This window comes from Vipera berus (assembly GCF_964194415.1).
Source record: "Vipera berus genome assembly, chromosome: 3".
Lineage (NCBI taxonomy): Eukaryota > Metazoa > Chordata > Lepidosauria > Squamata > Viperidae > Vipera > Vipera berus.
The window spans coordinates 111,533,744-111,546,219 of record NC_138204.1 but is presented as its reverse complement, the minus strand read 5'-3'; the positions used below and the strand labels follow the sequence as shown (position 1 = coordinate 111,546,219).

The 12,476-nt window shown below is 38.2% G+C and overlaps 1 protein-coding gene across 2 annotated transcripts in view; it reads left to right on the top strand.

Moving 5' to 3' along the window:
- ABL2 (ABL proto-oncogene 2, non-receptor tyrosine kinase) overlaps window positions 1-6,550 on the top strand; it is a 68,482-nt gene extending 61,932 nt beyond the window's left edge. The window contains exons 10-12 of one of the 2 annotated variants that reach the window (XM_081324374.1): window positions 910-1,083; window positions 1,965-2,198; window positions 2,517-6,550. In XM_081324374.1, coding sequence (XP_081180500.1) covers window positions 910-1,083; window positions 1,965-2,198; window positions 2,517-3,688 — 1,580 coding nt within the window. In that variant the 3' untranslated portion in view covers window positions 3,689-6,550. Of the gene's footprint in view, window positions 1-909; window positions 1,084-1,964 lie in introns of both variants that reach the window. The other variant, XM_081324373.1, reaches the window with a different exon arrangement.
- The last annotated feature ends 5,926 nt before the right edge of the window (window positions 6,551-12,476 follow it).

Genomic DNA, 12,476 nt, shown 5'->3' with positions numbered 1-12,476 from the left:
GATCCATCACCTGCTGGCTGTCAGGGCCTGGATGTGGGACAACTGATTCAGACTCAACTCTAGCAAGAGAGAGTGGATATTTATTTAGAAATCCACCAATTCTGTTATGATACATTGATTGTATCATTTTTGACTCTCAGTGAAATTCCTTCCCCATTGGGAGCAGACCTGCACTTCGATGGGCCTCCTGAATTCATAGGTCGTCTTAGAATGGTAGGTGGACATTATAAACAGGAAAGCCTTTATGCACCTTTGGTTATTGAACTGAATGTAGCCTTACCTAGATGAGGAACTGAAGATAGTTGCTCTTGTTCTTTCCATCTCCCTTATAGATTATTATAATTTCATTCAGGACTGTTGTTAAAACATCATCTGGAAATTTCAGTTGGATAATTCCAATACTGGCATATAATATCATTGCTGTAGGAAATACACTGGCTAATAATATGTTTTCAAATGCATTTCAGTGTGCAGTCATTATATATAAAGCCCTATGTAGCTTGCATACCTTCAAGACCACTTATCCTATATAAATCTGCCCATCAAATCTGAGGGCATGGAGAACATGTGCAAAAGATCCAAACTGTGGTAAGGTACGGTGACCATGGTCCTCAGAATAATTATTCTTTATAGGAGCGCCACATCTCTGGCATAGGTTGCCCCCTGAGGCAACATAACATTCCAAAACCTTGGCTGTTTCAAAAGGTATTTCTGTCACAAGGAACATTTAATCATTTCCATGGTTAATTGTAAACTTTTGATTGCAGTCATGTACCATGTTGGGCTTGTTGCACACATTGTATTTTATTGTTGCACTGACCTCAGTTGATTCTCCTCTTGCTTAGATTTGGTTGACTGAAACATCCTGTAATTAATGAATACAAATTATTTCATGCATGCTTATTACAGAAGTGGCAGAAGAACTTGGAAGGACCTCATCCTCTTCTTCAGTAGTTCCATATTTGCCTCGATTACCTATTCTTCCTTCCAAGACTAGAACTTTAAAAAAACAAACAGAAAACAAAGAGAATATTGAAGGAGCTCAGGAGATCATAGAGCACTCTGCATCCAGTTCTGCTCCAGGTATGTTATTTGAGTGGTCCAGACTCAGGGACTCAGCTCCTGGGAAATAATGTTTCAAAGCAAAAGAAAGATTCTGAAAAATCGGATTACATCTAACATTGCAGCACATGATTTCTTATCCTCTCTAAATTCTTCCCTTGAAATTTAGTGTGAAGGATGCGCCAGTCTTCTGGAACAGGTTTAAAAATCTATAAATAATTACATTTGTTCTGCTGGTGAATAGACATAAAAAGTGGAATACTTATGGATGGTGGAGGAAGCAGAATATCTGGTCAGCTGTTTTAGATTATAAATTAATCAAATGTGCAAGCTCTTAATTGCATCTGATTTCTGTAATGTATAAAAAGTAATTATGTAGTAACCCCCCCCCAATCAGTCAATTATAGATTAACTGCTTTTCTTGCTAAGAATGCAGTAATGACCATAATAAAATAGAAAAAAATTTAAGCAACATTATAGAGAGAGAGATCTGAAATCAATACGTATCACTGTAGTCAAGATAAGGAGAGAAGACTAGGAAATTAAAACTAAGAAAGGGCTGTGTCAGGTATCAGTGGTGTATCCATGACCAGACGTCTTCTCCCTTTCACCTGATTGCTGAGAGGAAAAAGAAGCCTTTTCAATATGCTTTCCCCCCACAGCAAAGATCAGAGACTCGAGATTTCTAAGCCTTCAGTGCCACTTAACAATTCTGCTTTTGCTGTGCAAAAGGGATAATTCTGCAGGCAAAATGCCATTCTTCAATTCTTTTACAAGTTAATATCAGTATTTCTCTTAAGGAACAGCAAGGCTGTTTCCTCTCCTTTCACTGTGAAGGAGGCACAAAGTTACTGCATCACCATGAGCAGCAGACTTTTTTGTTTGTTCTTTCTTTTGTCTAGGTTTTATCAGAAGCACACAGCAGACCAGCGGATCCCCAGCACTACCTCGTAAACAGAGAGACAAGTCACCTAGTGGCCTGTTAGAAGATACTAGGGAAACTACCTTTACCAGAGACAGAAAAGGTGGTTTCTTTAGCTCGTTCATGAAAAAGAAAAACGCCCCCACACCTCCCAAACGCAGCAGTTCCTTCCGTGAAATGGAAAACCAGGCTCACAAGAAGTATGAATTAACGGGTAATTTTTCCGGAGTTGGTCCATTGCAGCATATTGATGGGTTTTCATTTGCTCCCTCCCAGCAAGATGGAAATCTTTGCTTATCCAAGTGTTACATTGGGAGCTTTGCACAGCGGAACATCTACGGGGAAGATGGCGGCGGCGGTGGCGGCAGCAGTGGGGGCACCAGCATTGGTAGTGGTTGGTCAGGCCTCACAGGCTTCTTTACACCTCGCCTGATTAAAAAGACATTTGGCTTACGAGCTGGGAGGCCCACTGGAGGTGATGAACCTTCAAAACCTTTTCCCCGATCAAACTCCACATCTTCCATGTCTGCAGGTCTTCCCGACCAGGAGAGAATGGCAATGACTCTTCCCCGAAACTGCCACAGGTCCAAAGTTCAACTGGAAAGGACAGTATCCACTTCCTCCGAGCCCGAGGAGAACACAGACAAGTCCAATGATCTTCTCCCTAAAAGGTGTGAAGATATTCATACGCTGACCAGAAGCCGACCAAAAGCTAAACTGCTGCCGAGGGGTGCTACTGCCGTGCCTCTCAGAACTCCTTCTGTGGACACATCTGTTTTAGAGAAGGATTGTCAAGGGCCAACAGCAGCAGCAAGCCTGAAAAGCAAAGAAAAAAACAGTGGGATACGACAAGGTTCGGTAGAAGGGGAAGAAAAACCAGGCTGGCCTTCTCCAGCCAAGGCTGCAGCAATACTTCCAACTACTCACAATCACAAAGTGCCCGTTCTCATCTCACCTACTCTAAAGCATACACCAGCTGAGGTGCAGCTCATTGGCACAGACTCTCAGGGGAATCGATTCAAGCTCTTATCTGAGCATCAGAGCACTGCTTCTAGTGACAGGGATAGACCCAGACGGATAAAACCAAAGTGTGCTCCACCTCCACCGCCCCCGCCCCCACAAGCAGTCCTGAGGCTCCTTCATCAGCCTCCAGGTACCTCAGATACAGTGGAAGAGTTGGATAATGGAGCATTGGTACAGCATGGGCAAGATAGTGAGGGCAGCAAAAAGGTAACAGTGGCACCTACTGGTGGAAAAGCTGGAAGGCCAGTAATACCTCCACCTCAAGTGCCTTTGCCGTTGTCTTCTTCGTCACCTGCTAAAATGGCAAATGGCACAGCAGGAGTTGCTAAAGTTGCTCTGAGAAAGACCAAACAGACAGCTGAGAGAATCTCAGCAGACAAGATCAGCAAAGAGGCGCTTCTGGAATGTGCAGATCTCCTCTCCAGTGCCATTGCAGAGCCTACCACAAATAGCCAGCTGGTGGATACGGGGCACCAACTATTAGATTACTGTTCAGGTTACGTGGATTGCATCCCCCAAACGCGCAACAAGTTTGCCTTTCGGGAAGCTGTAAGCAAACTGGAACTTAGCCTGCAGGAACTGCAGGTGTCCTCGATGGCTGCTAATCTTCCTGGAGCAAATCCTGTCCTTAATAACTTATTGTCTTGTGTTCAAGAAATCAGTGATGTTGTTCAGAGGTAGCTACTGTCAAACCACCTGCTTAGGAGGAAAAAAATACACAAAATTGAGAGAAGAGTCAGAGTGACTTCTTCTAATCATTTTTCCCCCCTATGTTAATGTTTTGAAAGAAAAGACTGATACTTGAGTAAGTTTTATGTGAAGTACCTCAGATCACTGAGCTCACGTGTTTACAGGTTCATCTCAGTACATGGGGCAGATAAGAGGGAAGCAAAGTTTCACAGAGGTCAGATAGTTGCAGCTGAGACAGGCAAAATATTGAAAATTTGCCCTGGTGAGAAAATGCATTTGCAAAAATAGAGCTTGTGCTCGTGTTCACTTCTGGGAGGAAGGAAATTCCATGAAGGTACCTTTGATTTGATAAGGTGCTTTGTTCTCTTTGATGCTTGTCCAGTTGATTAGAATTACTGGAAGAGGGATAAGGTCCTTTTTCTGCACTACTCTGTTTTAACTTTCTGAGGTCATATCAGAAAAGCTTAGAGGTGCCATTGGAAGTCAACTAGATCTTTCCAAGAAAGAGGGGATCATTTTGAGGGAAAGTCTTTTATATTTAAAAACACAACAACAACAACAACAGATTGGCACTGTAGGGAGTGCATGCACTGACTAGCCTGTCTGGTAGACCTTCTGCAGTGCAATTGGTTGCTGTAATCGTAGATGCAAAAAGTAAAAACAAAAGAGCTGAAATATGAAATGCATCCCCCTTTATCGTCCCCATCTCATATTACTCACACGTTCACTCTTTCACAGCATCTTGAATGACAATTTAAGCAGACTTGCCACTGGATTTCATACAATCACACCTTAACCCTCAAACTGCAGTCATCACCATGTGGGTAGCATAGCATGGTTAGCTAACCAATGGCAATCACTTCAGTTCTTTGTGGGATAGCATGCCCAAGAACCTTGTTAATTTATCTCTGGCGTTGAACTTTGGTACAGTGGTGGCTTTGCTATAACTTGAGGAGCCCTTCTGGATTAAAACACTGCAGGATGCTGCTAGTGTTCTCTACATTCCTATTTTAATTGTGGTTACCTTAATGTCATTTCTTTTGGAGGGAACTAGAGACCTGAGGCCTTCATATTTTCTAGTAGAACTATAAATTTGCTCTTGGAATACCAGTTCAGGCATTGCTGATATGGATTCTTTGTTTAGATTTTTGCTTTATTTGTAGTTTCCAGACACTGCCTGCGCATGGATTCATTGTAAGTGATTGGTCTGTACAAACGTGCTATTATTTCCCTTCAAGTAGTCCAGTTGCAAAACTCATCATCTTTGAAAGTCAGCTTGCTACGGGACCACTAATTTCAAAAATCCACTGATGTTAAGTAAATGATATTGGGTTTTTCTATGATTAATGTGACTTTAAACTAGCATTTGCACAACATGTTTGCTTCTGAAAGATAGAGTAATCAGGCTATATGCTTCCATGAGGCCTCTTTGTTGTTTATCCCAGAACCCCTGAACTCACTCTATTTATTGAAATTCAGCAACAAACTATTGAAAAATGGAGCTGTGGTTACCTACAATTTTTTTTGTCAAGAAACAAAACAAGGAAGTTAATATATTTGATGTTTGAAAGGCTTAATAGAAACAAATAATGGAGACTCTGTTTGAAATATCTTGAATCCTGATACCATTTTGTTCTCTGGGGCTGTTAGCTATCAATAATTAGTTATGGTATGGCTTCAGTCACAAGTGGGTTACTCATTTCAGCCTTAAACCATAAATGGAAGGGGTTTTTTAGCCATACTGTCTGGAGAAGGAGATTGAAAACACATTTATGCTAACCAGAATCTTGCCATTAAATTTTATAGAAATTACAATGAACACACAGCATTATTAAATGGGGAAAACTCACAGAATGAAAGCACATTTGGGTTCCATTTCTGATTCAGTATAATAAGGTCTTCACATGGTAGAGAATAAGCAGGCTCTGCAATGCTTTGGATTCAAAGGGGGGGGGGAATGCTAAAGAGCATCCAGAGCTGCTCACATAATGCTTATTTGCAGTTTGCCTTTTCTTGGGATTGTGCAGCAACAAACACTCTAGCAATGCAGATGTTTTAAGTACTTTTCCATAGGTTCAGTGGTAGTGCTCCCCCTAACTGGAATCATTTTTCCCATTTTGAATTAAAACTGCTGCACAGCCTTAGAGAACAGCATGTGCTGCAGGTGTCCAGTGCACAATTTCTTCCATTTCTGAGCAAGTATCTATATGTGTGCCTACAATATTGACTTAAGGGAATAGAGGATGCCCATTCTCATCATGCAGACTTATTTTTTCTTGCTGGCTTTTGGAATTGGCCTCTGGTGCCCAGTGTGTCTCCAGTTACGGTTACTTTCCTGAGAGAATTCTGGGTTTGAGTTATTCGTATATTATTTATATGTTGGACAATGGTTTATATAGTATGTTTACGTTTGCCATATGCTGCTCTTAATACAAAATCTGTCTTAAAAATGCAAGGGCATGCAGCTTCATATTTGCCTGGGACAGTTTATAAAAATGTTTCCTGCACAAAGTTCTAATTCTGTTGTCAAAGAAGTTACTGTTTCAAAATAAATTGACTTTGTTCTGGTAAATAACAAGTAGCTTAAAATATGGGATGGAAAAAATCTATTTCTCTGATATTGCACATGTACACACACAAACACACCCCTTTCACGTATATACTGCAGTTCATGTCTGCAGACCCCTTTTGCACCAGACTGTTAAAATCAGCCTATTTGTCATAGAATTGTACATTATATCATTGATATAGTTTATTTAGACCATTGAGTCCAATTTCTGACAAATGTCTATCCAGCTAGAAGTTTTCCAGTGAAGGGAAACTATTATTTCACAGTAACTGATTTGACTGTTGAACCGCTCCTCTTATTTGAAAATTATTCTAACATTCAGCAGGAATACGGCTTGCTGAAAATTAAGACCATTTTTCTGTAACCTGATATTTATTCTCTTCTGACCCTTCTTTTCTCAAGACTGGTTTCCTTAATCTCTCTTGTTGCACTTGATTTCCAGCCCCTGATCACCTATTGCTTCTCTTTCTACTTGTTACAGTCATCTAAATTTTTCTTGTAACAGTAATGCTCTGAGGGAAATGTTTGGTTAAGAAATGTGATATAAAATAAATAAAATGCCAGGAACTGGACTGGTTATAATACTTCAGTGGGTTCTGACCCAGTTCAGAATTGAATGGGAACAATTACGTCCCGTGATTTGGAAAATCACAAATGCTCAAGAAAGAATATATACAGCACCCTGCTTTGCTTTTCTCCATAACAGCTCTGTGAGAAAAGGGGAGCTAATAAAAAAAAACTGGTCCAAAGCCACCCATGAGCTGCTGTGACCAAAGATAGACTTGAGTCTAGGTTTTCCTTGCTTCATCTCATCTGTTAACTAGGAGTGTGAGCTGCTTTAACAACTCTTAGCTAGATGAAATCTAAACTGTTCATCCAACTGGCTCTTCATAATTGTTCAGTAGGATGCGTGCCCTTTTCTTGGACAAGACTGAATAAGAATCAAGCAGCCTTTGCTATTTTCATTGCTGTAGGCATATATGAAGCTCCTTTCGTTAGGATTAATTTTGGCTCATCCAGGCAATCTGTAGGTAGTCGTCTTTGGTGATCTTCCTCTTTTTTAAATCTCCCAGATAAACCACCTTTATCATTGGATCTTTCTTAAGTTATTTTTGCAGTTCCATCTGCTTTTGCTATCTTTTTTTCTCCTTGTTGGAATTGTTTATTAATGTTCTGTTAGGGTTTCCTTGGGCACATTTTCTCATTAGCTTTTCCAGCAGTTAGTTCTACCAGCCACTGCACCTTTGTTGATATCTTATTTTCATCAGTTAGAAGCATTAATCTAAATTCATTTAGGGCCAAATTTAATCTACCTTTTAATTTTTTTTGATTGGTCAGGTTTAAGTATTGAAAGTTTAAAACATTTAATATGCCCTATTGATTTTTATGGCAAATCTTTTAATGATTGTGTTGACCTGAAATTGTCACTGAATCTGTACACAATATATGCTAATGGAAAAATGGGGGAAAAAACCACTTTTGCTTCATAAGCCAGACTACACATTAAGTTCATCGTGTGGAAAAAAATGTAATCTATCAATTAAATCTGAAATTTGAGATTATTGGTAGTGGCTTGGGAGAAAGGCTAAGAAAGCTGAAACAGATCATATGCATTAGTTCAGAAAACTCATGTTTCTTGGCCCATGCTTCTCTGTTGAATTTTTACTATGATGGCAAACATTTTCAACATTTGGGAGAGCAAATAGAAGAAATCATCCCCTAAACAGAGATAAGTGTAATAATAATAAAAAATTATGAGTTCTTTGTTAATAGATTCCAAACACTAGATTCTCATGTTTCCTTCAACAGTCATTAGCATGTCATGTCAAATAAACATGCTTGGTCCTTGAATAGTTTTCAGAATTCCCATTCAGGTTTTCCCCCCTAGTTTTATGTAATTCTCAAACCAAGTTCTTTATTGCTTTCCTCTGATGGCTGGGTGCTGCCTTTTGATAACATAAGCAAATGGCAGTGAGACAATTAAGAGAAAAGTGGGCAGTTGTATTTCCCTGTTATGACCCATTCTACCTTTTTGTAGGTCACACTCCCTCCCAAAATTACGCACACAGAGTCTGGTGTGTGTGGCTTCAAAATGCAAAACTCATTTTGTAGTTGAAATTAATTCAGATTAGTTTTTGCAGTTTCTTTGGATGGGTTAAATAGAATTTAGTATCTGGCTAAATCCAAACAACTAAATTAGCTACTTTCCTCATCTTTGGATAGAATGCTAAGTTTAACATATGGGTGGCCTAATCTCATGCAGTACCTGTGGCTCTCCTCAACTAGAATTGTCATCTTCCTAAATCAATAATCCCTGGCCATAGTGCTGATGAAATTTAGAATCCCAGTAACATCTGAAGGACTAAAAATTTCCAGTATTGCAGTATATTAACTGAAGGTTTAACAGTAAATAATTGAAAATAAGCACACTACAGTCAAGAAATTTGGTAACATCTTTATTCAAAAATATAAGAAATCAAGAATGAAATTTACCTCATTTAAACAGGAAGCTAATTACAATGAAATGGTTGTGATTGTGAAAGTTTTATTTCTTTTCCATTTTAATTGTCACGTAGTTTAAGTCCATATTTGCTAAATATTAACATTTAACTAGAGATAATTGAGTTCCAACTCTCTAGGCAGATTTCTGTTAATATTTTTTCTGATCCCCTTTTTCTGATGCTTCCCAGTCACTTTTTGCTGTTTTTAGCTTCCCGTCCTAGTTTAAAAGTAAAATCCTGACAATTTAATTATTGGATCATTTTGCATATTAAATGTAGAAACAATTCACATACCTCTCAATATAGAGCAAAATAGTATTTGAAAGTTACTATATCTGGAAAGGAAGTCATTTTTTTCCCCCGGGGTTCATTAGTGGACTCTGAATAATAACAATTACTAGGCATTGAAAGCTTATTGCCCCAAAGCTTTAAAGCTATTGCCCCAAAGATATAAAAAAGTGCAGAGAGTTTTTTGTGTTTTTGCATGAGTTTCAGATTATCACTTTGACCTTCCTTGATAATGGTAGGAAGATGTTATCTTCTGTTCAAGAATGCCGTAATTTTTTCCCAGACAATAATGCTTAAACTTTGCCTTTGTTATTTTATAAATGTCTTCTTATATGTATGCTGTTCTTGAAACTGGTGCCTGTTCAGAAACGAATTCACTGTAAGTCTAGAATAGTTGCTATAGTTTTCTTTCAGACTAAACATGACAGGAATGCATTCTCTGTTCATTTGCACCTTTAATAGAAGTTTCTACAGTATACTGGGGACAAAAGGATGATGTTAATAGTTAATGGAATCTTACGAGAAAACTTTGGTTTTAGCTGGTTGGAACAGTTTACGTTCTATACATGGATTGGTTCCTTACTAAATTCAAAATGTTCCCAGATTGCCTTGGAACTGTAAGGAATGAATCAGTCCTCTTGCATAATGTGAAAAAGCTTTTTGGTATTACATACAATTCATACATAAATAATATTGCTGCGCTCCTAATGGCAGAAACTCTAGAAGAGTGTGCTGTATTATCATGCTTTTATAAAAAAATTATTTGTAGCACTGAAAATTGATTGGCAAACTCCAGCTAGTTCAAAATATAGTACAAAAAAGTTATACGAAATTATCAGGCTTCTCCAGTAAATTCATCTCAAAATAGAATCCGTGGGAGGTCTTGGGCAAATAGGAATATTCTGAGCCCATGGATTTGCAAAATAGTGAAAAATTATCTTTCCATTAAGGCATGGATATGAGGTGCCCAAAAATTCAAATAGTTCTAATTTTGGAGTAGCTAAGAGCTCCTGTAACGGAATGATGCTGCAGGAACAATTTGTAAGCTGTCGGAGGTAGAATTACTATGGTAGTTGTGTCATGCAGGGTTTTTTTTTCTTACAAAAATATAAACCTACAGATTTTTATTGTTTTTCTCATTGCTTTTTTTTAGTGGTTTGCTGCTGAAATTTCACATGACAGTTTTTAAGGGGTCAATAACCAAAAGGATTGTAGGTTACCGGCTCTGCATTTAGAATTAGGGCTTTTAGCAACATTTTCCTTGATTCTCTGGTCTTGAAGCAAGATTGAAGATAAAGCATTCGTTCTCTTAAGGAGGTGGTTCTGCTTAATAACATATTATGACTCTTATTTATTAGTGGCCTGTTTCCTAAGATGTGAAGTCTTAAGATTTCTATTTTCCGTAGTATATATCATCAAAACACTAAACACGGAAAACACTAAAAACAGGTTATTGTTTGGAAGCTGGCTAAATAATGCCCTCAAATCCTTGTTCAATTTTTTTTTTGCCAAAAACAAGGGAAAACAGCTTTTGTTTTCTATCTAATGTGAAAAAAATATTGCTAAATTAAGAAGATACATTTCTTACATGCTTTAAAATTAAATATTAAAGTTTGTCAAATCTTTGTATTACTTCAGAGTATAAGTATTGTTTAAAATTTGCCTTCAGTTTACAAAACCTGTATTTTGGAAAAATGGGTGAACCTAGCCTTTGTGATATGCTTTATTTCTTTGCCTCTACTTTTGATCTGAATGGAAGGGCAACTCCTTTCCCCTCATCTCAGTGCAATCTAGGAAAGGCTTGTATTGACTGAAGTAAGCCTTAGTTTCAGATGATCCCTCTCCACAAAAAATTAAACAGAAGTAACCCTTCTCTCTTACTCTATGCTAAGGCTCTTATTGATATACGATGGACCCCTATGTTAAAAAATTACCTTGGATACACCTAACTTTTCTTTTAAGCAAATAGGCTACTAGCTAACCCTCTTTTCTGCTTCATGGATGGCATGCTTGTTTTAAAATACAGACTTAGGAAATGCTCAAATGACTAAAGCAATGAGCACGATCAGACTCCACTTTCTATTTACCATTCACAGTACTGTATTAAGAATTGCTGAGCACAATTAGTTCAAGTATAATTCATGATGTGAAAATGGCTTCTAATTCAGAAGGGTGGCATTATTAGGAATGTCTAATTTCCCTGAAATTGCCTAGGGCAAAAATGGCCAATGTTGTGTGATGTGTAAGGGGTAGATTTCCAGAGGGCAGGGTTGGGGGGGGGGGAAATGGATGGTTAAGGATTTTAATCAACCCAGCACTTCATTAGTTGAATTCATTGAGGATTAAAATGGGTGAAACTGAAATGTGTGACTCACACAGAAAAACCCACACTACTAGTGTTGTCAAATGTTATTTTGTTTTTTATTGTTATTTGTAATATATTTGGTTTTTTTCTAATTTAAATTTTCACTATTTCCTGACTGTGAACTGCAAACAGTGTTAACTTGATGTAAGTAAGGCCCTTGGAGGCATTGCCTCTGCCTGTTCCAGAGATTTTTGCCAATTTGCATTTTGTTTTAAATAAAAATTGCAATATTTTATTGGCAACTAAATTTCAGGACTTTCTTTTAGGGCATAGTGATTGAGCAAATAATGAAATACAAAGAAAAACATGTAGTTACATACCTAAAAGATTAAAAAAGGAACTGGTTTGGCATTTCATGTATGATGACTTGAACATATGAAAGCTGTCAAAATGATTTGTTAGGTCAGAATTCAAAGAACAACTCACAGTAGTTTTCTGTGGAAACCATCCAGTTTACCGGCACAATTCAGACGCTGAAATTGGGAAATGGGAATGGCTCTGCTGAAGCTGCTAACACAAGACAGGTTCACATTTCTAGAATAGCTAGGCACATTTTGTTCTGCACTGCATTTCTTCTCTCTTTCTTCACCTCCGGTCACAGGTTACAAATGTTATATCATTTAGCAAGCTAACAGTAAATACAATCTTGCTGACATTTGGCTAGCAAACAAAATGTCAACAGAATTTGTGTAATACCTTTTTGGTTAGGCACGATGCTCTGCACAGCTTTTGTAACAAGCCACTCTGAAAATTAAATAGAAGGTTTAGGTCTATATGCTTGCATTCACAGAATGTATAGGAGAAGAAATGGGGCATGACTGCCTGGCCCACATATGCACAACTGCTTGCCTATCTGCAGATCCTAAATTATTCCCTATCTTGGACTATAGGTAATCTTTTGTTTAGACACCATAATTGGGATTGTCATCTCAGTCACTGATTCTGACTGTGCCCATGATTGTTCTTCAATTTCCCTTTTGGAATGCTCACCCTGAGGCTGGGATAATAAGCAAGAAGGGAATTAATGTTTGTATTTACATTTATTGGAGAGGAAGG